At 45.5% G+C, this 27,638-nt stretch overlaps 2 protein-coding genes across 5 annotated transcripts in view; both read right to left on the reverse strand.

Moving 5' to 3' along the window:
* Positions 1-6,768, reverse strand: part of lpar3 (lysophosphatidic acid receptor 3) — a 59,068-nt gene extending 52,300 nt beyond the window's left edge. The window contains exon 1 of one of the 2 annotated variants that reach the window (XM_078219009.1): positions 6,631-6,768. The gene's annotated coding sequence lies outside the window, so the exon portion shown is untranslated. Of the gene's footprint in view, positions 1-6,546; positions 6,589-6,630 lie in introns of those variants that run through there. The other variant, XM_078219010.1, reaches the window with a different exon arrangement.
* The window catches only part of LOC144497572 (mucolipin-2-like), a 411,267-nt gene that overhangs the window by 325,833 nt on the left and 57,796 nt on the right, over positions 1-27,638 (reverse strand). For 2 of the 3 annotated variants that reach the window (XM_078219006.1, XM_078219007.1), the window contains exons 13-14: positions 25,965-26,044; positions 22,691-23,936 (exon numbers count right to left, since the gene is read on the reverse strand). In XM_078219006.1, the coding sequence (XP_078075132.1) occupies positions 23,897-23,936; positions 25,965-26,044 (120 nt within the window). In that variant the 3' untranslated portion in view covers positions 22,691-23,896. Of the gene's footprint in view, positions 1-22,690; positions 23,937-25,964; positions 26,045-27,638 lie in introns of those variants that run through there. The other variant, XR_013498562.1, reaches the window with a different exon arrangement.

Below are 27,638 nucleotides of genomic sequence, written 5' to 3' on the forward strand. Positions count from 1 at the left end.
CGAAAAACCGCACCGACCTCCTCAGAAGACAAACACGGGACACAGTGGACAGAGTACCCTTCGTTGTCCAGTACTTCCCCGGAGCGGAGAAGCTACGGCATCTCCTCCGGAGCCTTCAACATGTCATTGATGAAGACGAACATCTCGCCAAGGCCATCCCCACACCCCACTTCTTTCCTTCAAACAACCGCACAACCTCAAACAGACCATTGTCCGCAGCAAACTACCCAGCCTTCAGGAGAACAGTGACCATGACACCACACAACCCTGCCACAGCAACCTCTGCAAGACGTGCCGGATCATCGACACAGATGCCATCATCTCACGTGAGAACACCATCCACCAGGTACACGGTACATACTCTTGCAACTCGGCCAACCTTGTCTACCTGATACGCTGCAAGAAAGGATGTCCCGAGGCATGGTACATTGGGGAAACTATGCAGATGCTGCGACAATGGATGAATGAACACCGCTCGACAATCACCAGGCAAGACTGTTCTCTTCCTGTTGGGGAGCACTTCAGCGGTCACGGGCATTCGGCCTCTGATATTCGGGTAAGCGTTCTCCAAGGCGGCCTTCGCGACACACGACGGCGCAGAGTCGCTGAGCAGAAACTGATAGCCAAGTTCCGCACACACGAGGACGGCCTCAACCGGGATGTTGGGTTCATGGCACACTATTTGTAACCCCCACAGAGTTTCACTGGCTGTCTTGTCTGGAGACAATACACATCTTTTTAGCCTGTCTTGATGCTCTCTCCACTCACATTGTTTTGTTTCTTAAAGACTTGATTAGTTGTAAGTATTCGCATTCCAACCATTATTCATGTAAATTGAGTCTGTGTCTTTATAAGCTCTGTTTGTGAACAGAATTCCCACTCACCTGAAGAAGGGGCTTGCAGCTCCGAAAGCTTGTGTGGCTTTTGCTACCAAATAAACCTGTTGGACTTTAACCTGGTGTTGTTAAACTTCTTACTGAATGTATAGAGTCAGAATGAAGTTAACAGATCAGAATCAGAGCTGCGAGTTGTCACTGGATTTGTAAAACAACATGTTTTTAGAAGCTGTGCCGTAGGTTCCCATGATTAGAATCAGAATTCGGGTGAAACTTGCTTTGTCCTTTCATCAGCTTCCTGCACTTCAGTTCAGCATAAAACATCTTGAAGAGTTTATCACAGGAGAACAAGGGATATCTGGGAACAATTACGAGGCAATAAAATGTGTGGGGGCTTGGGTTTACATCATAAACCATAACTTTGAAGTCACACAATATTGCTCAGGTACTGTTTTAAATTACACAGTGTGTTCATTGGATTTGTAGCCAATTTAAGATGGCAGTTATCTTCAGGTCCCCCCGCCCCAGTGCACCCTCCTTTCTCGTTGTGAACAAATGGTGATGGCACAAAGCATTACTTTTATATAACAAAAACAGGAAATGCTGGATAAACCCATGTGGTCTGACAGCGTCTGTGGGGAGAGAAGGAGAGTTCACATTTCGACTCATCCTCAGAGCTTCATTTCTTTTCAATTACTTGGGAATAAGCAGCACAGACACAGGCCATTCAGCCCAACAAGTCCAGGATGTTATTTATGCTCCACATAAGCCCCTACCCATCCCTCTAACCCTCACCATAATCCTACATGAATATGCTTCTATTCCTCTCTCACTCTTGTAATGATCCAGATTTCTCCTCAAATGCATCTATATTATTTACCTCAACCACTCCCTGTAGGATTGAATTTCACTTCTCACCATTCCTGGGTAAAGACATTTCTCCTGAATTCCCAATTGGTTTATTAGTGACTATCTTATATGTATGGCCCTTTGTAAGGACTTCCCAACATCTCATAGAATGATAGAATTCCTACAGTGCAGAAGGAGGCCATTCAGTCCATCAAGTCTGCACCTATTCTCCAACAGAGTATCCTACCAGGCCCTTTCCTGTAACCCTACATGTTTACCTCACAAATCCACCTAACCTACACATCCTTGAACTGTGGGAGGAGCCAGAGCACCCAGAAGAAACCCATGCAGACACGGGGAGAATGTGCAGACTCCACACAGAGAGTAACCCAAGCTGGGAATCAAACCTGGGTCCCTGGCGCTGTGAGGCAGCAGTGCTAACCACTGTGCCACCATGCTGCCCCCCTAGGAAATGGTTCTAAAGTTGGCTTCACCTCAGGTATTGCGTCAAAGTGACTGGCATCACTGCTAAACCTCCCAAAGTCAGTTGGTGAAGATGGAGACCAGAATATTTAGTCTTAGATTTATTCACAAAGTACAATTTTAACATCTGGCAAATGTCTAACATCTTAACTCTACAACCCATCACCAGTGTCAACAAGCATTTCTTTATACTCTTCCGAGTGTACGAAATGATCAGAATAAACTAATTAACTGTGAACTGCCTCTTGAAGGGGCACGGTAACAAAATCAAATTCAAATTAATTCAAATATTATTCCTGGGGCTGATCACAGAATCACAGAATCGCTATAGTACAGAAGGAGGCCGTTTGGCCCATCATGTCTGCAATGGCTGTCCAAACGAGCATCATGATTTAGTGTCAATCCCTGCCTTTTCCCTGTACCCCTGCGCATTGCTTCTATTGGAGTCCCTACAGTGCAGCAGGAGACCATTCAGCCCATCGAGTCTGCCCCAACTCTGAAAGAGCACCCTCCTTACCCCTCCCCCGCCCTATCCCCTCAATTCTGTACATTCATCATGGCCAATCCTCGTAATCGACACATCTTTGGGACATGGGAGGAAACCAGAGTATCCAAAGGAATCCCATTCAAACACAGGGAGAATGTGCAAACTCCACACAAACGAACACCTAAGGCCAGAATTGAACCACTGATCTTGGACTGGGTGTTGTGCAATGAGAAAGGATTCATTGGCAATCTAATTGTGAGAGAACCCTTGGGGATGAATGGCCATAATATGATAGAATTCTTTATCAAGGTGGATAGTGAGGTCATTGATTTTGAAATTAGGGTCCTGAATCTCAATAAAGGTGATTATGATGGTATGAAGCATGAATTGGCCATGATGGACTGGGAAACATTACTGAAAGGAAAGACAGTGGACAGGCAATGGCAGGCATTCAAGAAACGAACAGGTGAACTCCAAAGTTGCATATTTCTAATTGGCGCAAGAGTGGAAAGTGAACTGTGGCCATACCATGGATTACAAGGGAAATTAGAGATAGTATTAGATTCAAAGAAGACACATTCAAATTGGCAAGAAAAAGCAATAGGCCTGAGGATTTAGAAAAATTTAAATTCAGCAAAGACGGACCAAGGGATTGATTAAGAAGAGGAAAATAGAGTATGAAAGTAAGCTGGCAGGGAACATAAAAACTGACTGTAAAAGTTTCTATAGGTATGTAAAGAGAAAAAAGATTGACAAAAATGAATGTAGGCCCCTTATAGTCAGAAATGGGAGAATTCATAACGGGGAATAAAGAAATGACGAGGAATTAAATTCATACTTTGCTTCAGTCTTCACAAAGGAAAACATGAATAATATACCAGAAATTCTGAGAGAAACAACTTTTAGTGAGGAGCTGAAAGAAATCAGCATTTGTAGACAAATGGTTTTGGGGAAATTGATAGGATTGAAGGTGGATAAATCTCCAGGTCCTGATAATCTTCATCCCAAAGTAATTAAGGAAGTGGCCCTGGAAATAGTAGATCCATTGGTGGTCATTTTTCAATATTTTTTGGACTCTGGACCGGTTCCCACAGATTGGAGGGTAGCTAATGTAAGCCCGCTATTCATAAAGGGAGGTAGAGAGAAAACAAGGAACTATAGACCAGAGAGCCTAACGTCAGTATTGGGGAAGTTGCTAGAGTCCAATATCAAGGATTTCATAACTCAGCATTTGGAAAGGCAGTGGTATAATCAGACAAAGTCAGCACGGATTTACAATAGGAAAATCATGCCTGACAAATCTACTGGAATTTTTTGAGGATGTAACTAGTAGAATTGACCAAGGAGAAATGGTGGATGTGGTTTATTTAGACTTGCAGAAGGCTTTCAACAAGAACGCACAAAAGAATTTATGATGTAAAGTTAAAGCACGTGGGATTGCAGGCAATGGGGTGAATTTTACCATTCCGCCTGCCACTGGAAGTGGAATGGACAAGGAGCGGACATTAGAAAAGTCCATTGATCTCGGATGGGATTTTATCGTTTCGGGATGAGTGCAGCCATAAAATCCCGCCCAGTGTCTTGAGATGGATAGAAAGCTGGTTAGCAGATAGGAAGCAAAGTGTTGGAATAAATGAGTCTTTTTCCAATTGGCAGTCAGTGACTTGTGGGGTTCCACAGGGATCTGTGCTAGGACCCCAACTGTTCACATTATATATTAATGATTTGGAAGAGGGAACTAAATGTATTATTTCCAAATTTGGAGATGATACCAAGTTGGGTGGGAGGGTGAGCTGTGAGGAGGATTCAGAGAGACTTCAACGTGATTTGGACAGGCTGTGTGTGTGGGTATATGCATGGCAGATGTAGAATAATGTGGATAAATGTGAGGTTATCCACTTTGGTAGCAATAATAGGAGGACAGATTATAACTTGAATGGGTGTAAATTGAGAGAGGTGGATACACAATGAGATCTAGGTGTCCTCGTACATCAGTCGCTGAAACTAAGTGCGGAGGTACAGCAGGTAGTAAAAAAGGCAAATGGTATGTTGGCCTTTATAGCGAGAGGATTTGAGCACAGGGATAGAGATGCTTTGCTGCAATTGTATAGAGCGTTGGTGAGGCCACACCTGGAGTATTGTGTGCAGTTTTGGTGTCCTTATCTGAGGAAGGATGTCCTTGCTATAGAGGGGGTACAGTGAAGGTTTACGAGACTGATTCCTGGGATGGCAGGACTGTCATATGAAGAGAGATTAAGTCGGTTAGGATTATATTCACTGGAGAAAAATAAATTACTGCGGATGCTGGAATCTGAAACCAAAAGAGAAAATGCTGGAAAATCTCAGCAGGTCTGGCAGCATCTGTATGGAGAGAAAAGAGCTGATGTTTTGAGTTCAGATGACCTTTGATCAAAGCTGTTGGCAAAGGGTCATTTGGACTCGAAACATCACCTCTTTTCTCTCCTTACAGATGCTACCAGACCTGCTGAGATTTTCCAGCATTTTCTCTTTTGGTTTTATATTCACTGGAGTTTAGAAGAGTGAGAGAAGATCTCAGAAACTTCTAAAATTCTAACAGCGTTAGACAGGGTAAATTCAGAAAGAATGTTCCCAGTGGTGGGGGAAGTCCAGAACTAGGGGTCATAATTTGAAGATAAGAACTATTTGATTTGATTTGATTTATTATTGTCACATGTATTAACATACAGTGAAAAGTATTGTTTCTTGTGCGCTTTACAGACAAAACATACTGTTCATAGAGAAGGAAACGAGAGTGCAGAATGTAGTGTTACAGTCATAGCTAGGGTGTAGAGAAAGATCAACTTAATGCAAGGTAAGTCCATTCTAAAGTCTGGCAGCAGCAGGGAAAAAGCTGTTTTTGAGTTGGTTGGTACCTGACTTCAGACTTTTGTATCTTTTTCCCGAAGGAAGAAGGTGGAAGAGAGAATAATTTCTAAATTACATATTTCTATATTACATATATCTTTAAAACAGGAGCGATCTACGGTTCTGGACAACATTGCTGGTCACCCAACATCACAACAACAGATTATCTGATCCTTTAATTGCCGCTTTGTATGGAGGGCTGAGACATTCCCTAACATTTTAACAGCGTAAGAAGTCTCACAACACCAGGTTAAAGTCCAACAGGTTTATTTGGTAGCATAAAACCATTTTAACAGCGACCACACTTCAGGAAGTATTCCATTGTCCTTGAAGTGCTTTTATGATATCAAAAGATTGTGAAAAGCAGTCTATCCATGCAAACACATCCCTCCTTCCACACAGTTTATTGCGTGCCCATGCACCCGATTTCACAGCATTGAATTTACATAACCAGACACTGCATTCTAAAAAGTAAGAAGTTTAACAACACCAGGTTAAAGTCCAACAGGTTTATTTGGTAGCAAAAGCCACACAAGCTTTCGGAGCTGCAAGCCCCTTCTTCAGGTGAGTGGGAATTCTGTTCACAAACAGAGCTTATAAAGACACAGACTCAATTTACATGAATAATGGTTGGAATGCGAATACTTACAACTAATCAAGTCTTTAAGAAACAAAACAATGGGAGTGGAGAGAGCATCAAGACAGGCTAAAAAGATATGTATTGTCTCCAGACAAGATTCTAAAAAGTAAGCAGCTGGGCTGAAAATGAAGATGTCGCTTTGCAGCACACTCCCCATCGCTAACATTCATCCAATTTGCTTACTTTGTAAAACTCCCTTAAACTCTGTCGTTGTTCTGAGTCATTTCTTCATTACTCCAGGTGGCTAAACTCCAGAGAATTAGCCAAATAAAATTAACCAAAAAATTCACCGAGATGCAAATATGGAAAGGAGAGTGTTGTGGGTTTGCTGAGAAGCTCCTTTGCTGCTTTCTGACACTGCCTACCTGTAAAACGCCGGGATAAACAGCAGAACAAAAGTCAGCCCTGACCACAGCAGCAAGATTCAGGACTCAATCACACTTGCTCACCTTCTCTCGATTTTCTTGAGGCAGTGTGGGTGGTTAAAAGTTGCAGTGTTCGCTCGCAGGTTCAGACCCCTTCCAGTGTAGTCAGCTTCGCTGGGGAAGTTTCTCTGCCGCCCCCTTGGGATTATTCTTTCTGTGTGTGTGTGTTCAGAAAGTTGCCGAGTTGCAGTTTCTGGCTCGGTGCCCTGAACCCAGGGAGGGAAAAGGATTGGCTTTCTCAAAACCTTTGTAGAGACAAACAGCTCCCTCGCCAGTAGAAAGGATACCCGGGGGCGGGGGGGACACACCTGTCAACAGGTGAGGTCAGTCTGCCTCTGAAGGAAGTGCAGCTGTCTCTTGAGCAAAGTGTGTTGCAGGGAATCCGTGTTGAGAGGGAACGTTGAACCTTCAGTCCATGGAAGTCGGTGTCGCGTTTCCCTTCATGTTCCAGCACGTTTAGTCACTTCATGGAAGGGAACACGTCAAACAGGTCTGGGAATGTCTACAAAGGGCGAAGTGGCTGTGCGATCTGGGTGGGGTGTTGATTTCATAATTAAACCAAGGGAATCTGACTCTTGGAAGAGGAGGAAGCGGCCAGTTGAAGCAGGAATGCTAACATCCCTTCTTTGTTATGCTGCATCTTGCCTGTCCCCAGGCATTTCCAGTTATTTCCTTCAGATTGATACAGTCTCCACGTCCCCAGCTCCCTTGGTCCTTATGTGGATGTAAATCACAAGAACATTCCAGTTATTAACAGGAGTATGACTCTGAGTCAGTCCCTCGAGCCCATTCCTCCATGAGATATGATCATGGCTGATGTGACTATGGCCTCAACTCCACTTTCCTGCCTGACCCCCATTGACTCCCTCCTCTGTACAAAATGTGTCTAACTCAGCCTTGAATATATCTGGTGACCCGGTCTCCACTATGCCCTGCAATAAAGGATTCCAAAGATTAATTAACCTCTAAGGGAACAAATCCCTCTTCGTCTACATCACAGTGTCAGTTACCCAGATTCAATTCCAGCTTCGGGTGACTGTGTGGAGTTTGCACATAGAAACATAGAAAAACTACAGCACAAAACAAGCCCTTCGGCCCCACAAGTTGTGCCGAACATATCCCTACCTTTAGGCCTATCTATAACCCTCCATCCTATTAAGTCCCATGGAGTCTCTTAAAAGACCCTATTGAGTTTGCCTCCACCACCCCTGACGGCAGCCGATTCCACTCGCCCACCATTCTCTGTGTGAAAAACTTCCCCCTAACATCTCCCCTGTACCTACCCCCCAGTAGCTTAAACCTGTGTCCTCTCGTAGCAGCCATTTCCACCCCGGGAAAAAACCTCTGAGAGTCCACCCGATCTATGCCTCTCAACATCTCATATACCTCTATCAGGTCTCCTCTCATCCTACGTCTCTCCAAGGAGAAAAGACCGAGCTCCCTCAGCCTATCCTCATAAGGCATGCCACTCAATCCAGGCAACATCCTTGTAAATCTCCTCTGCACCCTTTCAATCTTTTCCGCATCCTTCCTGTAATGAGGTGACTAGAACTGAGCACAGTACTCCAAGTGGGGTCTGACGAGGGTCTTATATAGCTGCATCATTATCCCCGGACTCCTAAACTCAATCCCTCGATTGATAAAGGCCAACACACCATACGCCTTCTTAACCACCTCCTCCACCTGCGGGGCCGATTTCAGAGTCCTATGGACCCGGACCCCAAGGTCCTTCTGATCCTCTGCAGTACTAAGAGTCTTTCCCTTTATATTGTACTCCTTCATCCCATTTGACCTGCCAAAATGGACCACTACGCATTTATCTGGGTTGAAGTCCATCTGCCACTTCTCCGCCCAGTCTTGCATCCTATCTATGTCCCTCTGTAACTTCTGACATCCCTCCAGACTATCCACCACTCCACCAACCTTCGTGTCATCGGCAAACTTACCAACCCATCCCTCCACTTCCTCATCCAGGTCATTTATGAAAATGACAAACAGCAAGGGTCCCAGAACTGATCCCTGGGGCACACCACTGGTGACCAACCTCCATTTAGAAAAAGACCCATCTATACCCACTCTCTGTCTCCTTTGGGCAAGCCAGTTCTGGATCCATAGTGCAGCAGCCCCTTGGATCCCATGCCCTCTCACTTTTTCTAGAAGCCTTGCATGGGGGACCTTATCGAACGCCTTGCTAAAATCCATATAAACCACATCTACTGCTTTCCCTTCGTCAATGTGTTTAGTCACATTTTCGAAGAACTCCACCAGGCTCGTAAGGCACGATCTGCCTTTGACAAAGCCATGCTGAGTATTCTTGAGCATACTAAACCTCTCTAAATGCTCATAAATCTTGTCCCTCAGGATCTTCTCCATCAGCTTACCAACCACTGAGGTTAGACTCACCGGTCGGTAATTTCCTGGGCTATCCCTATTCCCCTTCTTGAAAATAGGAACCACATCCAATCCTCCGGAACCTCTCCCGTCTCCATCGATGACGCAAAGATCATCGCCAGAGGCTCTGCAATCTCTTCCCTCGCCTCCCACAGTAACCTGGGGTACATCCCATCCGGACCCAGCGACTTATCTATCTTGTTGCCATTCAAAGATTCCAGCACAACCTTTTTCTTAAAGTCCACATACTCAATCTTTTCAGTCCACCGCAAGCCTGCAGTACATCCACCCAGATTCTTCTCCTCTGTGAAAACCGAGGCGAAATACTCATTAAGCACCTCTGCCATTTCTACTGGTTCCGTACAGACTTTCCCGCCTTCACCTTTTATAGGCCCTACTCCTTCACGTCTCATCCTTTTACTCTTCACAGATTCTCCCCAGTGTCTGCGTGGGTTTCCTCCGGATGCTCCGGTTTCCTCCCAAAGTCCAAAAATGTGTAGGATAGGTTGATTGGCCATGCTAAATTATGCCTTAGTGTCAGGGTAAATTAGCAGGGTAAAATATGTGCGGTTACGGGGATAGGGCCTGGGTGGGATTGTTGCCAGTGCAGGCTTGATGGGCAGAATGGCCTCTTTCTGCACTGTAGGGATTCTATGATTCTACATCTCCAATGAGAGCCCCTTTATTTTGAAACAGTGCCCCTAGTTCTAGATTCATATTTCTGACTCACAAATTGAATGTGAAATTCTATCATGTTAAGATCACTCTTGCCTAGATGACTAATTACAAGAAGTGATTAATTAACCCTGTTCCATTAACCATTACCGGGTTTAAAATAGGCTGTTCCCTGGTTTGTTCCACAATGTATTATTCTAAGGAACTATCCTGAATACACTCCATGATCTCATCCTCCAGGCTAACTTTGCCAATTTGGTTCATCTAATCTATATGAAGGTTATAATCTCCCTTCATCTCGAGCCCCCATTATTTATTGAGTTGTACTCTGTCCTACAGTGTAACTGTTGTCAGGAGGCCTATAAACCATTCCCAGAGTGACTTTTTTCATTTGCTATGGCCTATCACCAGCCAACCTGATTATCAACACAGCTGCTAGGAATTTTCTCCTGCACTAGGTTCAAACTCCAAGACTGAACTTTCCAAAGGAAATTGGATAAATGCTTCAAGGGAAAATATTTACAGAACTATGGGCAAACAGCAGAGGTGTAGAATTAATTGGATCATTCTTTCTTTAAAGCAGCACAGAGTGACCTCCTCCAATGTTGTAGGATTAGTCTATGTTGACATTCCAGTGCTTTGCTTTTGGGCCTTGAGGACCATTTTTCTATCTAGGGAGCCTCCACTTGATGACAGACAATGAAATTCACAATCACCTTCAAAGCTGATTAAGAAAAAAATACCTGAGGACCAGCTTTTCAAACCCATAAAAATCATGGTTTATTGGGCAATAGTGATCACTGCGCTCCTTAGATACGGACAAGAACAAGCACCCCAAAGCAATGGAGAAGTATTACCACCAGCAGTATCTTTGCCAGATCCTCTAAATCCAGTAACAAGAAAGATAGTTCAACAACATTGTCCTCTCCCAAGTGACATGCCCAGCATCGAGACATTAATCACTCAAAACCAGTTCCACTTGATGAGACATTTCAATTGTATTCTTGACACTAAACTTCCAAAAGTAACTGTTCCACTTGGAACTCAGTCACAGAGGAGATTCGCAGGGGAAAAATGGAAACATTTTAGGGATACTCTCAAAGCATCCCTGATGAGGACAAACATCTACACCAGCTCTCACTCCTACACACTTGATAGTGCAAACATCCCCCATTAATACAGTCTATCCAAGATGTTTAATTCTCCTGGTGTGAATCATCTATTAAAACCAAACAGACTTCTATTCAGACCCACCACAAAGACAACAAATCACTTAATAGGCTCTTTAAACATCAATCAAACTACCATTTCTGAACCCACTGCTGAGATAATTGTAGGGTTTGAAATTCAGCCAAGCATTCATAGTGACATAATGATGGCTGTTGAGGAAATGTCAACAAACAGATTTATTAAAATTACATTACCACAAGCCACTTTTTTTTTTTAGCCCTGCTGAGTTTAGGTTTCTCTCCTATGTGAATCACACCTTTTCCCCTCTTTGCAAAAGTTGGATCTGCCACACAGATGGGGGCAAGATGTTTGCTTTTGGGTCCCACCCATCATTCTTAAGCAGACAGTGTAAAAATCCAGCCTTTTTTGGGGGTGATGTCACCAAGGGACACCACATCGATGAGAATAGAAGATAAGTACTCTCACCATCAAATCTACTTTGCAAATCTACCTCACACTAACTGCAGTTGAATAGTTCTGCATCAATGCAGCCTGATTCTCTAGGACAATGGTTCCCAACCTTTTACATGTCACAGCACACTGTGATAAAAATATTTTGAGGCACACGTCCTATTTTCTGTGTCTTCTTCGCTTATTGGAAGCATTATTCTTAACTTCTCCCTGCCCTCTCGCCTTTTTCTTTTAACCTTTCTCTGTCTCTCTTGCTTCTCCCAGTGTTACATAGAAACGTATAAACTGAAAGCAGGAGGAGGCCATTCGGCCCTTCAAGCCTGCTCAGCCATTCATTTTGATCATGGCTGATCATCAAATTCAATATCCTGATTCTCCTCTTCCTTCCATATAGAATCATAGAATACCTAAAGTGTAGCAGGAGGCCATTCAGCCCATCGAGTCGAAGATGATTGATGAGGGAAAGGCAGTGGATGTTGTCTACATGGACTTCAGTAAGGTCTTTGACAAGGTCCCTCATGGCAGACTGGTGCAGAAGGTGAAGTCGCATGGGATCAGAGGTGAGCTGGCAAGGTGGATACAAAACTGGCTCGGTCAAAGAAGTCATGATGTGGAGATGCCGGCGTTGGACTTGGGTAAGCACAGTAAGAAGTCTCACAACACCAGGTTAAAGTCCAACAGGTTTATTTGGTAGTAAATACCATAAGCTTTCGGAGCGCTGCCCCTTCGTCAGATGACGAAGGGGCAGCACTCCGAAAGCTTACGGTATTTGCTACCAAATAAACCTGTTGGACTTTAACCTGGTGTTGTGAGACTTCTTACTCGGTCAAAGAAGACAGAGGGTAGCAGTGGAAGGGTTTGTTTCTGAATGGAGGGCTGTGACAAGTGGTGTTCCTCAGGGATCAGTGCTGGGACCTTTGCTGTTTGTAATATATATATAAATGATTTGGAGGAAAATGTAACTGGATTGATTAGTAAGTTTGCAGACAACACAAAGGTTGGTGGATTTGCGGATAGCGATGAGGACCATCAGAGGATACAGAAGGATATAGATCAGTTGGAGACTTGGGTGGAGAGATGGCAGATGGAGTTTAATCCGGACAAATGTGAGGTAATGCATTTTGGAAGGTCTAATACAGATAGGAAATATACAGTGAATGGCAGAACCCTTAGGAGTATTGATAGGCAAAGGGATCTGGGTGTACAGGTACACAGGTCACTGAAAGTGGCAATGCGGGTGGAGAAGGTAGTCAAGAAGGCATACGGCAAGCTTGCCTTCATCGGCCGGGGTATTGAGTTTAAAAATTGGCAAGTCACGTTGACGCTTTATAGAACCTTCATGAGGCCGCACTTGGAATATAGTGTTCAATTCTGATCGCCACACTACCAGAAGGATTTGAAGGCTTTGGAGAGGGTACAGAAAAGATTTACCAGGATGTTGCCTGGTCTGGAGGGCATTAGTATGTAGAGTAAGAAGTTTAACAACACCAGGTTAAAGTCCAACAGGTTTATTTGGTAGCAAAAGCCACACAAGCTTTCGGAGCTGCAAGCCCCTTCTTCAGGTGAGTGGGAATTCTGTTCACAAACAGAGCATATAAAGACACAAACTCAATTTACATGAATAATGGTTGGAATGCGAATACTTACAACTAATCAAGTCTTTAAGAAACAAAACAATGTGAGTGGAGAGAGCATCAAGACAGGCTAAAAAGATGTGTATTGTCTCCAGACAAGACAGCCAGTGAAACTCTGTGGGGGTTACAAATAGTGTGCCATGAACCCAATATCCCGGTTGAGGCCGTCCTCGTGTGTGCGGAACTTGGCTATCAGTTTCTGCTCAGCGACTCTGCGCCGTCGTGTGTCGCGAAGGCCGCCTTGGAGAACGCTTACCCGAATATCAGAGGCCGAATGCCCGTGACCGCTGAAGTGCTCCCCAACAGGAAGAGAACAGTCTTGCCTGGTGATTGTCGAGTGGTGTTCATTCATCCATTGTCGCAGCATCTGCATAGTTTCCCAATGTACCATGCCTCGGGACATCCTTTCTTGCAGCGTATCAGGTAGACAACGTTGGCCGAGTTGCAAGAGTATGTACTGTGTACCTGGTGGATGGTGTTCTCACGTGAGTGATGGCATCTGTGTCGATGATTGTGTTGATGGGCATGAGTATGAGCAGAGGTTGGAGAAACTTGGTTTGTTCTCACTGGAGCGACGGAGGTTGAGGGGAGACCTGATAGAAATCTACAAGATTATGAGAGGCATGGACAGAGTGGATAGTCAGAAGCTTTTTCCCAGGGTGGAAGAGTCAATTACTTGGGGGCATAGGTTTAAGGTGCGAGGGGCAAGTTTTAAAAGAGATGTACGAGGCAGATTTTTTACACAGAGTGGTGGGTGCCTGGAACCCATTGCCGAGGGAGGTAGTGGAAGCGGATACGGTAGTGACTTTTAAGGGGCGTCTTGACACGTACATGAATGAGATGGGAATAGTGGGATATGGTCCCTGGGAGCGTAGGGGGTTTTAGTTAAGTCAGGCAGCATGGTCGGTGTGGCTTGGAGGGCCGAAGGGCCTGTTCCTGTGCTGTAATTTTCTTTGTTCTTTGAGTGTATCGACAACAATCCCAACCAGGCCCTATCCCCGTAACCCCATGTATTTACCCTGCTAATCCCCCTGACATTAATTGTCAATTCAGCATGGCCAATCAACCTGACCCACACATCTTTGGCGATATCCCTTGATCCTTTTAGCCCTTTAATTCCTTCTTGAAATCAGACATTTTGGCCTCAACTACATTCTGTAGTAGTGAATTCCAGATTCACCACTCTCTGGGTGAAGAAATTTCTCCTCACCTCAGTCCTAAAAGATTTATCCCTTCAAACAATTACTCCCCCACATTCTTTCAGAATCTATCTTGTCTAATCATGTTCGAATCTTAGAATCTTAGAAACCCTACAGCACAGAAAGAGGCCATTCGGCCCATCGAGTCTGCACCGACCACAATCCCACCCAGGCCCTACCCCCATATCCCTACATATTTTACCCACTAATCCCTTTAACCTACGCATCCCAGGACGCTAAGGGCAATTTTAGCATGGCCAATCAACCTAACCCGCACTTCTTTGGACTTTTATAAGTTTCTCTGAGATCTCCTCTCACTCTTCTAAACATTAATGAATGCAATCCTAACCAGCTTAGTCTCTCATCATATGACAGTCCTGCCATCCCAGGAATCAGCCTGGTAAACCTTCGCTGTACCCCCTCTATAACAAGGACATCCTTCCTCAGATTAGGACACCGAAACTGCACACAATACTCCAGGTGTGGCCTCACCAGTGCCCTGTACAACTGCAGTAAAACATCTTTATCCCTGTACTCAAATCCTCTCACTATTAAGGCCATCACACTATTTGCCTTCTTTACTGCCTGCTGTACCTGCACGCTTACTTTCAGCAACTGATGCACGAGCACTCCAAGGTCTCATTGAATATCCACTTCTCTCAATTTACACCCATTGAAATAATAATCTGTCTTCCTATTATTGCTCCCAAAGTGGATAACCTCACATTTATCCACATTATTCTGCATCTGCCATGCACCTGCCCACACACTCAGCCTGTCCAAATCACACTGAAGCATCTCTGCATCCTCCTCACAGCTCACCCTCCCATCCAACTTTGTATCATCTGCAGATTTGTAGATAATGAATTCAGTTTCCTCTTTCAAATCATTAATATATAATGTGAACATTTGGGATCCTAGCACAGATCCCTGCGGAACCCCACTAGTCACTGACTGCCAATTGGAAAGAGGCCCATTTATGTGCCCTTTTTGAGTTTTTGTTTTCAATGGGGCACATAGGACGCTGTCTTCAAATTCAAGTCCCATTGGTCAATGCGTATGACCTGACCAAAGTGAAAGATCTAAACCGAGAATTTGCGGCGCTTTCCCAGCCAGCGCCTACGCGGGAGGTGTCGGCTCTTGGAGGTGCCGACCATGGAACTGAAGACGAAGGTTAGTTTTAGTTTAATTAGATGAATTTTGAATCATTTTGAATCATTTTTGTGGCATATTTGGGGGGGGGGGGGGGGTGGTCTTCACGACACACCAGTGGGAACCACTCATCTCAGATCCTGAAGATCTGAGCCTTTAGCTTTTCAGGTGAGTGAGATTTCATTACACGTTTTGTTGACAGTTCTCATGTTTTTCTGGTCCCTTCAGAACACAAAGATGTGAAATTAACACTGAATGTTCACCCCAATAAGTGCAAAGCTTGCAACAAGTTTAATGTTAATTACCATATTTAATTACCATAGCATTTCGTGGAGCACTAGAATTCCATTCTGGTGGTTAATGCATGTTCAGTTCTCCTGTGACCAACAGTGACTGCTGTTGCCTTTTGTGAGCAGGATTATGAATCAAGTCAGTTTATAACTTAATAAGAAATGTAAAAGGGATTTAATGACCTTGATCAAGCTGTTGTGCAGCTTTCTCACCACAACGCTCGCTAATACACCATGTAATTAAGATATTCTTACAGTTGTTGTTAATCTTCAAACAGAACTCCATTAGAAAGGACACACCCATTAAATCAGCAATGGTAATCCAACAAACAATGCAAACACACATTGGGGAACTTGAAAGCGGGGAGGTCATCTTCCCAACATGTGCCCCCGCCCCTCTTTTCATGGACTCAGCTCCACTTACCCGCCCACTCACCATAACCCTTAATTCCTTTCCTGTTCAAAAATTTATCTATCGTTGCCTTAAAAAACATTCAGTGAGGTAGCCTCAACTGCTTCACTGGGCAGGGAATTCCACAGATTCACAACCCTTTGTGTGAAGAAGTTCCTCCTAAACTCAGTCCTAAATCTGCTTCCCCTTATTTTGAGGTCATGCCCCTCAGTTCTAGTTTCACCCGCCAGTGGAAACAACTTCCCTGCTTCTATCTTATCTATTCCCTTCATAGTCTTATATGTTTCTATAAGATCTCCCCTCATTCTTCTGAATTCCAATGAGTATAGTCCCAGTCCACTCAGTCTCTCCTCATAAGCCAACCCTCTCAACTCCAGAATCAACCTAGTGAATCTCCTCTGCACCCCCCTCCAGTGCCAGTATATCCTTTCTCAAGTAAGGAGACCAAAACTGTACACAGTACTCCAGGTGTGGCCTCACCAGCACCTTATACAGCTGCAACCCCAGGATACCCCAGATGTGATCTCACCAAAGCCCTGTAGAACTGTAGTACAACATCCTTAATGGAATGGCATGGTGGCACAGTGGCTGCCTCACAGCGCCAGGGTCCCAGGTTCGATTCCTGGTTCGGGTGACACACCGTTTGCACATTCTCATCGGGTCTGCGTTGATTTTCTCCCACAGTCCAAAGGTGTGCGGGTTAGGTGGATTGGACTGGATGAGGAAGCGGAGGGATGGGTTGGTAAGTTTGCCGATGACACGAAGGTTGGTGGGGTGGTGGATAGTCTGGAGGGATGTCAGAAGTTACAGAGGGACATAGATAGGATGCAAGACTGGGCGGACAAGTGGCAGATGGACTTCAACCCAGATAAATGCGTCGTGGTCCATTTTGGTAGGACAAATGGGATGAAGGAGTACAATATAAAGGGAAAGACTCTTAGTATGGTAGAGGATCAGAAGGACCTTGGGGTCCGGGTCCATAGGACTCTGAAATCGGCCCCGCAGGTGGAGGAGGTGGTTAAGAAGGCGTATAGTGTGCTGGCCTTTATCAATCGAGGGATTGAGTTTAGGAGTCCGGGGATAATGATGCAGCTATATAAGACCCTCGTCAGACCCCACTTGGAGTACTGTGCTCAGTTCTGGTCGCCTCACTATAGGAAGGATGTGGAAAAGATTGAAAGGGTGCAGAGGAGATTTACAAGGATGTTGCCTGGATTGAGTGGCATGCCTTATGAGGATAGGCTGAGGGAGCTCGGTCTTTTCTCCTTGGAGAGACGAAGGATGAGAGGAAACCTAATAGAGGTGTATAAGATGCTGAGAGGCATAGATTGGGTGGACTCTCAGAGGTTTTTTCCCAGGGTGGAAATGGCTGCTACGAGAGGACACAATTTTAAGGTGCTGGGGGGTAGGTACAGGGGAGATGTTAGGGGGAAGTTTTTCACACAGAGGGTGGTGGGCGAGTGGAATCGGCTGCCGTCAGGGGTGGTGGAGGCGAACTCAATAGGGTCTTTTAAGAGACTCCTGGATGATTACATGGAGCTTAATAGGAGGGAGGGTTATAGGTAGGTCTAGAAGGTAGGGATGTGTTCGGCACAACTTGTGGGCCGAAGGGCCTGTTTGTGCTGTAGTTTTTCTATGTTTCTAAATTGTCCCTTGGTGTCAGAGGGATTAGCAAGGGTAAAAACGTGGGGTTACAGGGATCGGGCCTGGGAGGGATTGTTGTCAGTGCCAGGCTTGATGGGCCCAATGACCTCCCTCTGAACTGTAGGGATTTGATTCTAGGATTATACTCTGTTCCCCTTGTCAAAAAAAACATTCCACTTGCCTTCCTAATCACTTGTACCTGCAGACTAACTTTATGTGATTCATGTATCAAGAACCCCAAATCCTTCTGTAACACTGAGTGCTGCAACCTCTCACCATTTAAATAATATATTGTATTTCTATTCTTCCTGCCAAATCTTCCCATACTATACTGCATTTGCCAGTTTGTTTTCCCACTCACTTACCCTGTCCCTTTGCAGACACTGCAACTCCTCTTGACAGCTTACTATCTTGGTGCCACCTGTGAATTTAGCTACCATACATTTGGTACTGTTATCCAAGTGGTTGATGTAGATTGTAAATAGTTGAGGACCGAGCACGGATTCCTGTAACACTCTGCTAATTATATCTTGCCAATTTGAAAGACCCATTTTCTCTGCTTCATGTTATCTAGCCAATCAGTTATCTATGCCAATATGTTATCTCCTATACCATGTTCTCTTGTGTAGTAAGCTTTGATGTGGCATCTTATCAAAGACCTTTGGAAATCCAAATACATCACATCTAGAGGTTCCCCCTTATCCACTTTGAATGTTACTTCATCAAAAACTCTAATAAATTAGTTAAACTAATTTATGTCATGTTAACTCTGTCTGATCAGATTATGATTTTCTAAGTATCCTGCTATAACCTCCTTCATAATGGATTCTAGCACCTTCCTTATGGCGGGTGTTAGGCTAAATGGCCTGTGGTTTCCTGCTTTCTGCCACCTTCCTTTCATGAATAGCGGTGTTACATTAGCTGCTTTCCAACCTTCTGGGGCCCTGAAAGTATCCAAGGAATTTTAGAAGATTATAATAATGATTCCCGCTGTGAGCGAGACAGGAGAATTTCTGCTCTAATATCTCTTTAACTCCGCCGCTATTTCTTTGTTTTCCATCATCAGTTCCCGAGACTCACTCTCTAGTGGACCAAAATGAGCCGCAGTTATTCTTTTCCTATTCAAGTATGTGTAAAAACTCACATCGTCTGTTTTGATATTATTAGCTAGCTTTCTCGATACTCTGATTTCTGCCAGTTTATTATATTTTTAGTCGCTCTTTGCTGCTTCTTAAAGTCTGCTGAAGCCTCTGACCTACTGTTAATCTTTGCAGATTTGTACAGTGCTCCTTTCAATCTGATACTATCCTTAACTTCCTTATTTAGTCATGCATCCTGTCAAAGAGTCTTTCTTTCTCACTGGGATAAATCTTTGCTGAGAGTTATTAAATAGCTCCTTAAAAGTCTTTAAATCTCCTGACTGACAATTTATCATTGGACATTAAAAGTTTGTAGTTACTAAAGATTTTAATCCTGCACGATTAATATTACTGTCACCTTCAGGGCTGTAAGCGATAGAAACAAGACTGCTCTTCTGTAAAAATGTAACAGGTTGTAAAGAAGACCAGAGAAAATAAAACCTTTGCCAGAATTTTATGCTCCCCCCCCGCCCCCCCCAGCCCCCAGCGCCAGGGGGGTTCTGAGCCGAGGGGGTGGGGGGTGGCTGAAGAGGGGAGCATGAAATTGCAGGGAGGTAATTACACAGAGGGAATCCCCTCCAGTTTCCTGCTGACCTCACCCTCACAGCAATTTTATGCTGGAGTGGACAGGCCTCGGGAGGGAAAGCCACCCTTATCCCAATTGAAGCCTTTAAGTTGTCAATTAATAGCTACCAAAGAGCCATTTCCCCACACCGCCTCGATTTTTAGCTGAACTAATGACGGCTTCAGGGGAGTTGCCCAAAAATGAAGAAATGTCAATCTCAGGCAGAAGGTCGGTGGTGGGTGGGAGTGGGGAGGGGTCACAATCAGAAGCTCCCTTCGGAATTGGGGCACCCTCCCCTTAAGTCTCAGTGACCTCTGGACCTGCCCCCCCACTGGCCTATCCCCCGAGACCCCTGTACTCCCCCTGGGGACACACTGGTCTCCCCTATGCTCCCTACAGGGTGGTACGGTGGCACAATGGTGAGCCCAGGGACCCGAGTTCAATTCCCGGCTTGGGTCACTGTCTGTGTGGAGTTTGCACGTTCTCCCCGTGTCTGCGTGGGTTTCTCCCGGGATGTTCCGGTTTCCAGGAGGCTGGCAGCTCTCCATGCCAGGACGTCCTCCTGTCTTGGGTAGGGGGTGGGGGGGGTGTGGCAGTGTGCCAATCAATCCTCATTAAAGGGCAAGCTGGCAGCAGGGTACTTGGAGTTAGCAGGGATGTGTTCCCCTGGGTGTGAAAAATTTAGGCCCCTGCTCTTTCTCAACAGTAAAAGACCATTAGAAAACCCGGAATAACTTGTGTCAAGTTAATTAGAGAACCGTTTCAAACAGCTATACCCACTGATGGCCTCTTTCTATGCTGTAAGGTTCCCTAACACTAAAAGATCACTGCAATGACCCAGACTGACTTCTCTCAGTACCTGGCGGATATCAACTTTGTCATGAGGCAAGCAATTTGCATATTTCACAAGGTAGAGTCATATACGACAGAAAAGGCCCTTCAAACCATCGGGTCTGCACTGACACTAAATCTACACTAATCCCACTTTCCAGAACTTGGCCCATAGCCTTGAATGTTCCGACATTTTAAGTGCTCATCCATGTACTCTTTAAAGATTGTGAGGTTTCTCACCTCTCCAACCCTCCCAGGCAGTGCATTCCACACTCCCACCACACTCTGGGTGAAATTATTTTCCTCAAATCCCCTTGTTGCCTTTCACCTTAAAATTATGCTCCCTCGTTATTGACCCTTCAACTAAGGGGAACAGCTGCTCCCTGACTCACCCTATCCATGCCCCTCATGATCGTATGCACCTCGATCAGGTTCCCCCTCAGCCTTCTCTGCTCTAAAAAAATATCCAGCCTCTCTTCATAGCTCAAATGCTTCATCCCAGGCAACATCCTGGTGAATCCCCCTCTCCAGAGCAATCACATCCTTCCTGTAGTGAGATGTCCAGAACTGTATACCTAACCAAAGTCCTGTACAACTCAAACATAACCTCCCCACTCTTATAATCTATGCCACAACAAATAAAGCCAAGTGTCCCATATGTCTTCTTAACTACCCTATTAACCTGTCCTGCCATGTCTATGAGGTCTATCAGTCTATCTATCAGAGGTCTATGAACAAGCACCCCTAGATCCCCCTGTTCCTCTGAGCTTCTTAGTGCCCCACCATTCATTGACTCCCTTGTCTTGCTACTCCTTCCAAAGTGCATCATTTCACACTTTTCAGGGTTAAATACCATCTGCCACTGATCTACCCATCTGATCAACCCACCTATATCTTCCTGAAATTTCTTCCACAGTATTGACTCTGTCTACAATTCCTGCTGCCTCAGAAAAGCAGCCAGCATAATTAAGGACCCCACACAGCCCCGAAATTCTCTCTTCCACCTTCTTCCGTCGGGAACAAGATACAAAAGTCTGAGGTCACGTACCAACCGATTCAAGAACTGCTGCTGTCAGACTTTGAATGGACTTTTCTTGCATTAAGTTGATCTTTCTCTGCACCCTAGCTATGACTGTAACACTACATTCTGCACTCTTTCCTTTCCTTCTTGATGAACGGTATGTTTTGTCTGTATAGCGCGCAAGAAACAATACTTTTCACTGTATACTAATAAATCAAATCAAATCGAACCACCCTACTAATCTTGGTGTCATCCGCAAACTTACTCCATCCCAGGCAACATCCTGGGATACAAAAAATGGTCCAGTGCGCACATGAGCGGCGCAGGCTTGGAGGGCCGAAGGGCCTGTTCCTGTGCTGTATTGTTCTTTGTTCTTTGTACTATATGGGTTACAGATCAAAGAGTTATGTTGAAGGTAAAATAACTTGTTTGCATTCTGTTTGAATCACCCCAAAGTACATCACACTATCATGGAAATGGGATGTGGGGTCTTCTGTTTGATTTATGAATCTATGCTTGCTAATAAAAGCAGGCAGCTCAGTTTGAGAATAAGGCGAAGAAATGACTCGTAAATACAGCATCTCACTGAATTGAGCAAAAGGAGACAGTGCTCAGTTTGGCCTCCATTTCAAGCAGAGAAAATACTGACATCACCATTTATGGTGTGGAAGGTGGGTAACACTCTATCTCAATTTGGATTTAGTGAGGGAAAGCAACTGGAAGACTTGCCTAATTTGAAGCTAGAGGAAGAAATCTACAGTGGTCCTCGCAGAGTCTTGTGGCAAAAAGTAACCAGCAGTTAACTTATAAAGCTGTGCAAAGGTAGTTGCTGAGGCATCCACAGTCATGAGGTCAGTAAACAGTGGAATGTTGTGTAGCCAAAAAGCTCCTGGAAAGGCCCCCCATTGCATCTTAGCTCAGAGGAATAGGTGAAATACAATGAAGAATTAAAGTAAATTCTGGAAGGCTGTGGCATACACCTTTTGGGTTGGTTACAGGAAAAGTGAGTGAACCTGCAGGATTTCATTAGATAAGGGAAGTAAAAAAGCAGAATTGAGTTTATAGTACGAGTCTTTGTAAGCTATCGGGTTAATAGTACTTATTTTGTTTAATTCTTGGGAAATGAATGTTGACCTTCCCAGTGATGTGCATATCCCAGTAAATAATCTTTTAAAAAATCTACCAAAACAGAAGGTCATGGTAAACACTGTGATTCCTATTATTAGTTTCAGACTTGTCCCTGGAAGGAAAGAAGGTGCATTTATATATTGCCGTTCAGAGCATCAGGACACCCAAAGCACTGTAAAGCAAATGAAGTATTTGTGAGATGTAACTGCTGTTGTGATGTAAAATCAAAGGGTTTATTTACCCACTGAAACTGTTCTTCTGCTTGTCCAATCAAAGCTGCATGAACCTCAATCCCTTTTTAAAAGCCTTCACCACGGAAGCAAACCCCATGGTATCAGCGGAGAAAGGAAAAGACAGAGAATGCTCTAAACTGAACAGGTTTAATCTGGTAAGAAATTTAAATATCACGGACACTTTTTAATGGAAGAGTTTCTCCAAGTTAACAAACTTAAACAAATTACATTGCAGTTGGTCCTAATCTGTACTTTTGTGTGCACAACTCTAAGTTATATCGCTCTGTCTGTATAGCGCGCAAGAAACAATACTTTTCACTGTCTGCTAGTACATATGACAATAATAAATCAAATCAAAATTCATTTCAAAAGGTTGTGTTACATGGATGAAATAACAAAATGATTATGGCCTTATCTGTAACGACCAATTCAGACTGACATTCAGACTGGCTTCAAACCGAACCTTTGGTTTCACTGATGTGACGGAATATTCTAAATGAAAGGACGGTGGAGAAATCCTGAGCTTCCAGACATTCACATTTTCTTTTGCGTCGATGCATAATAAATAAAAGGCAGAATCCTTTCCATTACTGTTATTGCTCGGTGTTGGGACTGTATATTCAGACAGGCACCTGGTGGAGTTTTGCAGCAGACACCTGGTTTCCCACGTGAAAATATAAAAGCCTCTGATGACCAATTATTAAAAATAGGGTGGCACGGTGGCACAGTGGTTAGCACTGCTTCACTGCTGCCAAGGACCCAGGTTCAATTCCTGGTTTTGGGTCACTGTCAGTGCAGAGTTTGCACATTCTCCCCATGTCTGCATGGGTTTCCTCCGAGTGCTCCGGTTTCCTCCCACAGGAATGTGTGGAGGAAATTTCCACAGGAAATTGCCCCTTAGTGTCAGGGTAAATATGTGGGGTTACAGGGATAGGGCCTGGCTGGGATTGTGGTCGGTGCGGACTCGATGGCCTCCTTCTGCGCTGTAGGGATTCTATGATTCTAAGTCTGCGGTTTCCTCCCACAGTCTGAAAGACATGCTGGTTAGGTGCATTGATCCAAACAGGCACCGGGGAATTTCACAGTAACTTCACTGCAGTGTTAATGTAAGCCTTACTTGTGACTAATAAATAAACTTTAACTTTAAACTTTAAAACAAAAATGCTTGTTGATGACTTCCTTCCTTCTCGCTCGAGTGATGTTAACTCAGTCAGCGCGAGCCTTTGGGTCATCATCTTTATCCAATGGATGGCAGTTTTGGTTGTCCACGATGGGTTCATCATTCCTGTAGCTGCGACATACCAAAACAGCTACTGAAATCAATGGAATAGGTGTTCACAGTAGTAGCCTGTCATCATCATCCGCACTGCCATGTCTGCGGAAAGACATTATCCATCAATAGTGACACACTTTAGTAAAAGGTTAATAGCGAGGGAGGAACATAATGCTACAGCTTCACTTTGTAACTAACCAATCTGCAAGCTTGGTGCATTGTACAGGGTTTGTACAGGGTTGATCAAAAGATTTGAATTCTAAAAATTAGTCTTGACCATCCTTAATGACACAAAGTGTTGCACAGTAAAACTGAGGGGAAAATGGGATTAGACTCGAGTGTATAGACTCTTAAAGCATTGGGGAGGCCTCTTGCTCCATCCTCTTTCAAAGAGTTCGTCCCACTCCCGTTACTCTTTCCCCATGCAAGTGTCTCTCTTTCAAGTATTTATTCCTTTGGAAAGTTCATAGGATCATAGAATCTTTACAGTGTAGAACAGGCCATTCAGCCCATCAAGGGTGATGTGGAGATGCTGGCGTTGGACTGGGGTGGGCACAATAAGAAGTCTCACAACACCAGATTAAAGTCCAACAGGTTTATTTGGTAGCACAAAGATGTACATGTTAGGTTGATTGGCCATGCTAAATTGCCCCTTAGCGTCAGGGTAAATATGTGGGGTTACAGGGATAGGGCCTGGCTGGGATTGTGGTTGGTGCGGACTCGACGGCCTCCTTCTGCATTGTAGGGATTCTATGATTCTAAGTCTGCATGGACCCTCTGACAGAGTGTCTTACCCAGGCTCTCTCCCTATTCCCAGCCCTGTAACCCCACACATTTCCCATGGCTAATCCATCTAACCTACACACCTTGGGGCACTACGGGACAATTTAGAATGGTCAATCCACCTAACCTGCACACCTATGGACTGTGGGAGGAAACCAGAGCACCCAGAGGAAACCCACACAGACACGGAGGGAATGTGCAAACTCCACGCAGACAGTCAGCCAAATCCGGAATTGAATCTCGGTCCCTGGCGCTGTGAGGCAGCAGTGCTAACCACTGTGCCACCATGCCATCCTGACCTGCTCTGACCTACATATGGCTCCAGACCCACAAGCAATATGTCCTCAGAAACAGCCTGGCAAACCAATCACTTCAAAGGAAATTGGGGATGGGGCACTTGTCAGTGGGACCACACACATAAGGGGGATTGGAAATGGCTCAACATTCATCAGTGCAATCGGTTAATGGAACTGAAAGCAAATAGTGAGGGTGACCTGGCCAGAGGAAGGTTGCTGATTATAAATACAAACAGGAAATGCTGGAAGCACCGAGGAAGCTGGAGACTATCTGAAACATTGGCCACAATCTTCCGGACTCTCTGCCAGTGAGCTATTAACTCACTTTCTCTCTCCCCAGATACTGCCTGACCTGCATTTTCTGTTTCACATCAAGATTTCCAGTGTCCTCAGTATTATCATCAATTGGTAATTATTATCAATCAGAATTATTTATTAGTGTCGCAAGTAAGCTTACATTAACATTGCAATGAAGTTACTGTGAAAGTCCCCTAGTTGCCACACTCCAGCACCTGTTCGGGTACACTGAGGGAGAATTTAGCATGGCCAATGCACCCTAACCAGCATGTCTTTCAGACTGTGGGGGGAAACCCACGCAGACACGGGGAGAACATGCAGATTCCGCACAGACAGTGACCCGAGCCAGGAATTGAACCCACGTCCCTGGAGCTGTGAGGCAGCAGTGATAACCACTGTGCCACCGTTATTATAATTATAAAATGTATCTAGGCGGTGACGGCACAGACCCCCAGAGCAGATGGTGAGGAGAAGTCCCAAAACCTCCACCCACTCACACAGCCCTATCCTTCCCCCCTCCAGTATCCCAGTCCCTCGCACCCCCCAATGTCACTTGGGATCAAACTTCTTGGAGGACACAGTCTTGGAATTAGCTGCAATAAGACAAACAGAACCCCGAAAATCGAGCGCTGGTGTTAGGCATTGTTTCTGACGTCAGAGTCTATTGCCTCTTGTTAGCCACAAGCTCAGGACCGAGGGTCAGATTTCCTCACAAGATGGCTCTGTCTGCAAATCCTGTCTCGACTGTCCATACCTGCTGAGGTCTGGTGTCACGCTGCAGACTTCCATGAAGCTGTGTAGATCTGTCTGTGGAAATCCATTCATCTGGTATTTCTGAAACATGAAGCCAAGAGTCAGCCAGTGAGATCTTTGTATCGATGTTTACAGATGAAACCTGTCCAGTCACAGAATTCACAATCTGGTGACGGTGACTCAGAGGCTGAACTCCTGAAACCTCCCTCGATAATCAGGGCGAGGGGTTTCAGTTCATGTCGAGAGATTGGAGAGGCTGGGATCGATCCACTCAGAGAGAAACATTAAGGGGGAAATGAATGGAAGATCATGAAGCTTTTTGATGGAGTGAATAAAGAGAAGGTGCTTCGGGAGGGCAGTACGCAGACGGCACAGCTTTCAAATGATTGGTTAAAGAACCAGGGGCAACGTAAAGGGACAATTTCTGATGTAGGGAATTGTTGTGATCTGGAGTGAGCTGCCAGAACAGGCAGTGGAACTGGAATCAATAGTAATTTTATACAGGGATTTTTGAATGTCCAGACACTCTGTTTACTGTTGTTTCACTGTAAGGGGGATAAGTTAATGCGGCCTCACAATATTCATTCAACATCATTTCTCGTGAGTCCCGATTGACACCAATTTGGAGCAACCCCGCTCCCCACTACCCCCTCCCCCCACCCACACCTCACCCACCCCCACCCATCCCCACCCACCCCCACCCACCCCCCACCCACCCCCACCCACTCCCCACCCACACCTCACCCACCCCCTACCCCCACCCACCTCTCCTCCCACACCCACACCCACCAACACCCCCCTCCACCCACCCACCCCCCCAGCACCCCCCTCCACCCACCCACCAACCCCCCCATCCCCCACCTCACCCACCCCCCATCCCCACCCATCCCCACGCACCCCCCACCCACCCCCATCCACTCCCCACCCACACCTCACCCACCCCCCACCCCCACCCACCTCTCCTCCCACACCCACCAACACCCCCCTCCACCCACTCACCAACCCCCCCATCCCCCTCCACCCACCCACCAACCCCCCCCATCCCCCACCTCACCCACCCCCCACCCCCACCCATCCCCATCCACCCACCCCCCACCCCCACTCACCCCCCACCTACACCTCACCCACCTCTCCACCCACACTCACACCCACCAACACCCCCCTCCACCCACCCACCCCCCCAACACCCCCCTCCATCCACCCCCCATCCCCACCCACCCCCACCCCACCCCACCCACACTCACACCCACACCCACCAACACCCCCCTTCACCCACCCACCCCCCCAACACCCCCCTCCATCCACCCACCAACCCCCCGCCATCCCCCACCTCTGTGTTCCAGCCTCTCTCCCTCCCCAACCTCCGAGTGACAACAAGTCACAGGCTGGGAATCCTGCAGCGAGTAACTCACCTCCTGACTCCCCAAAGCCTGTAAAGTGTAATGAAGGACATGCCTCTGTTTGCATCAATGGGGATGAAGTGAAAATGGTTGAAGGCTTCAGGATTCTAGGTGCCCAGATCACCCACAACCTGTTCTAGTCCCTCCACGCCAGTGCTATAGTTAAGAGAGCCCACCAATGCCTCTACTTTCTCAGGAGGCTAAGAAAATTTCGCATGTCAGCTACAACTCTCACCATAGAAAGCATTCTTTCTGGTTGTATCACAGCTTGGTAT

The sequence above is a fragment of the Mustelus asterias genome, chromosome 8, assembly GCF_964213995.1.
Source record: "Mustelus asterias chromosome 8, sMusAst1.hap1.1, whole genome shotgun sequence".
Classification (NCBI taxonomy): Eukaryota; Metazoa; Chordata; class Chondrichthyes; order Carcharhiniformes; family Triakidae; genus Mustelus; species Mustelus asterias.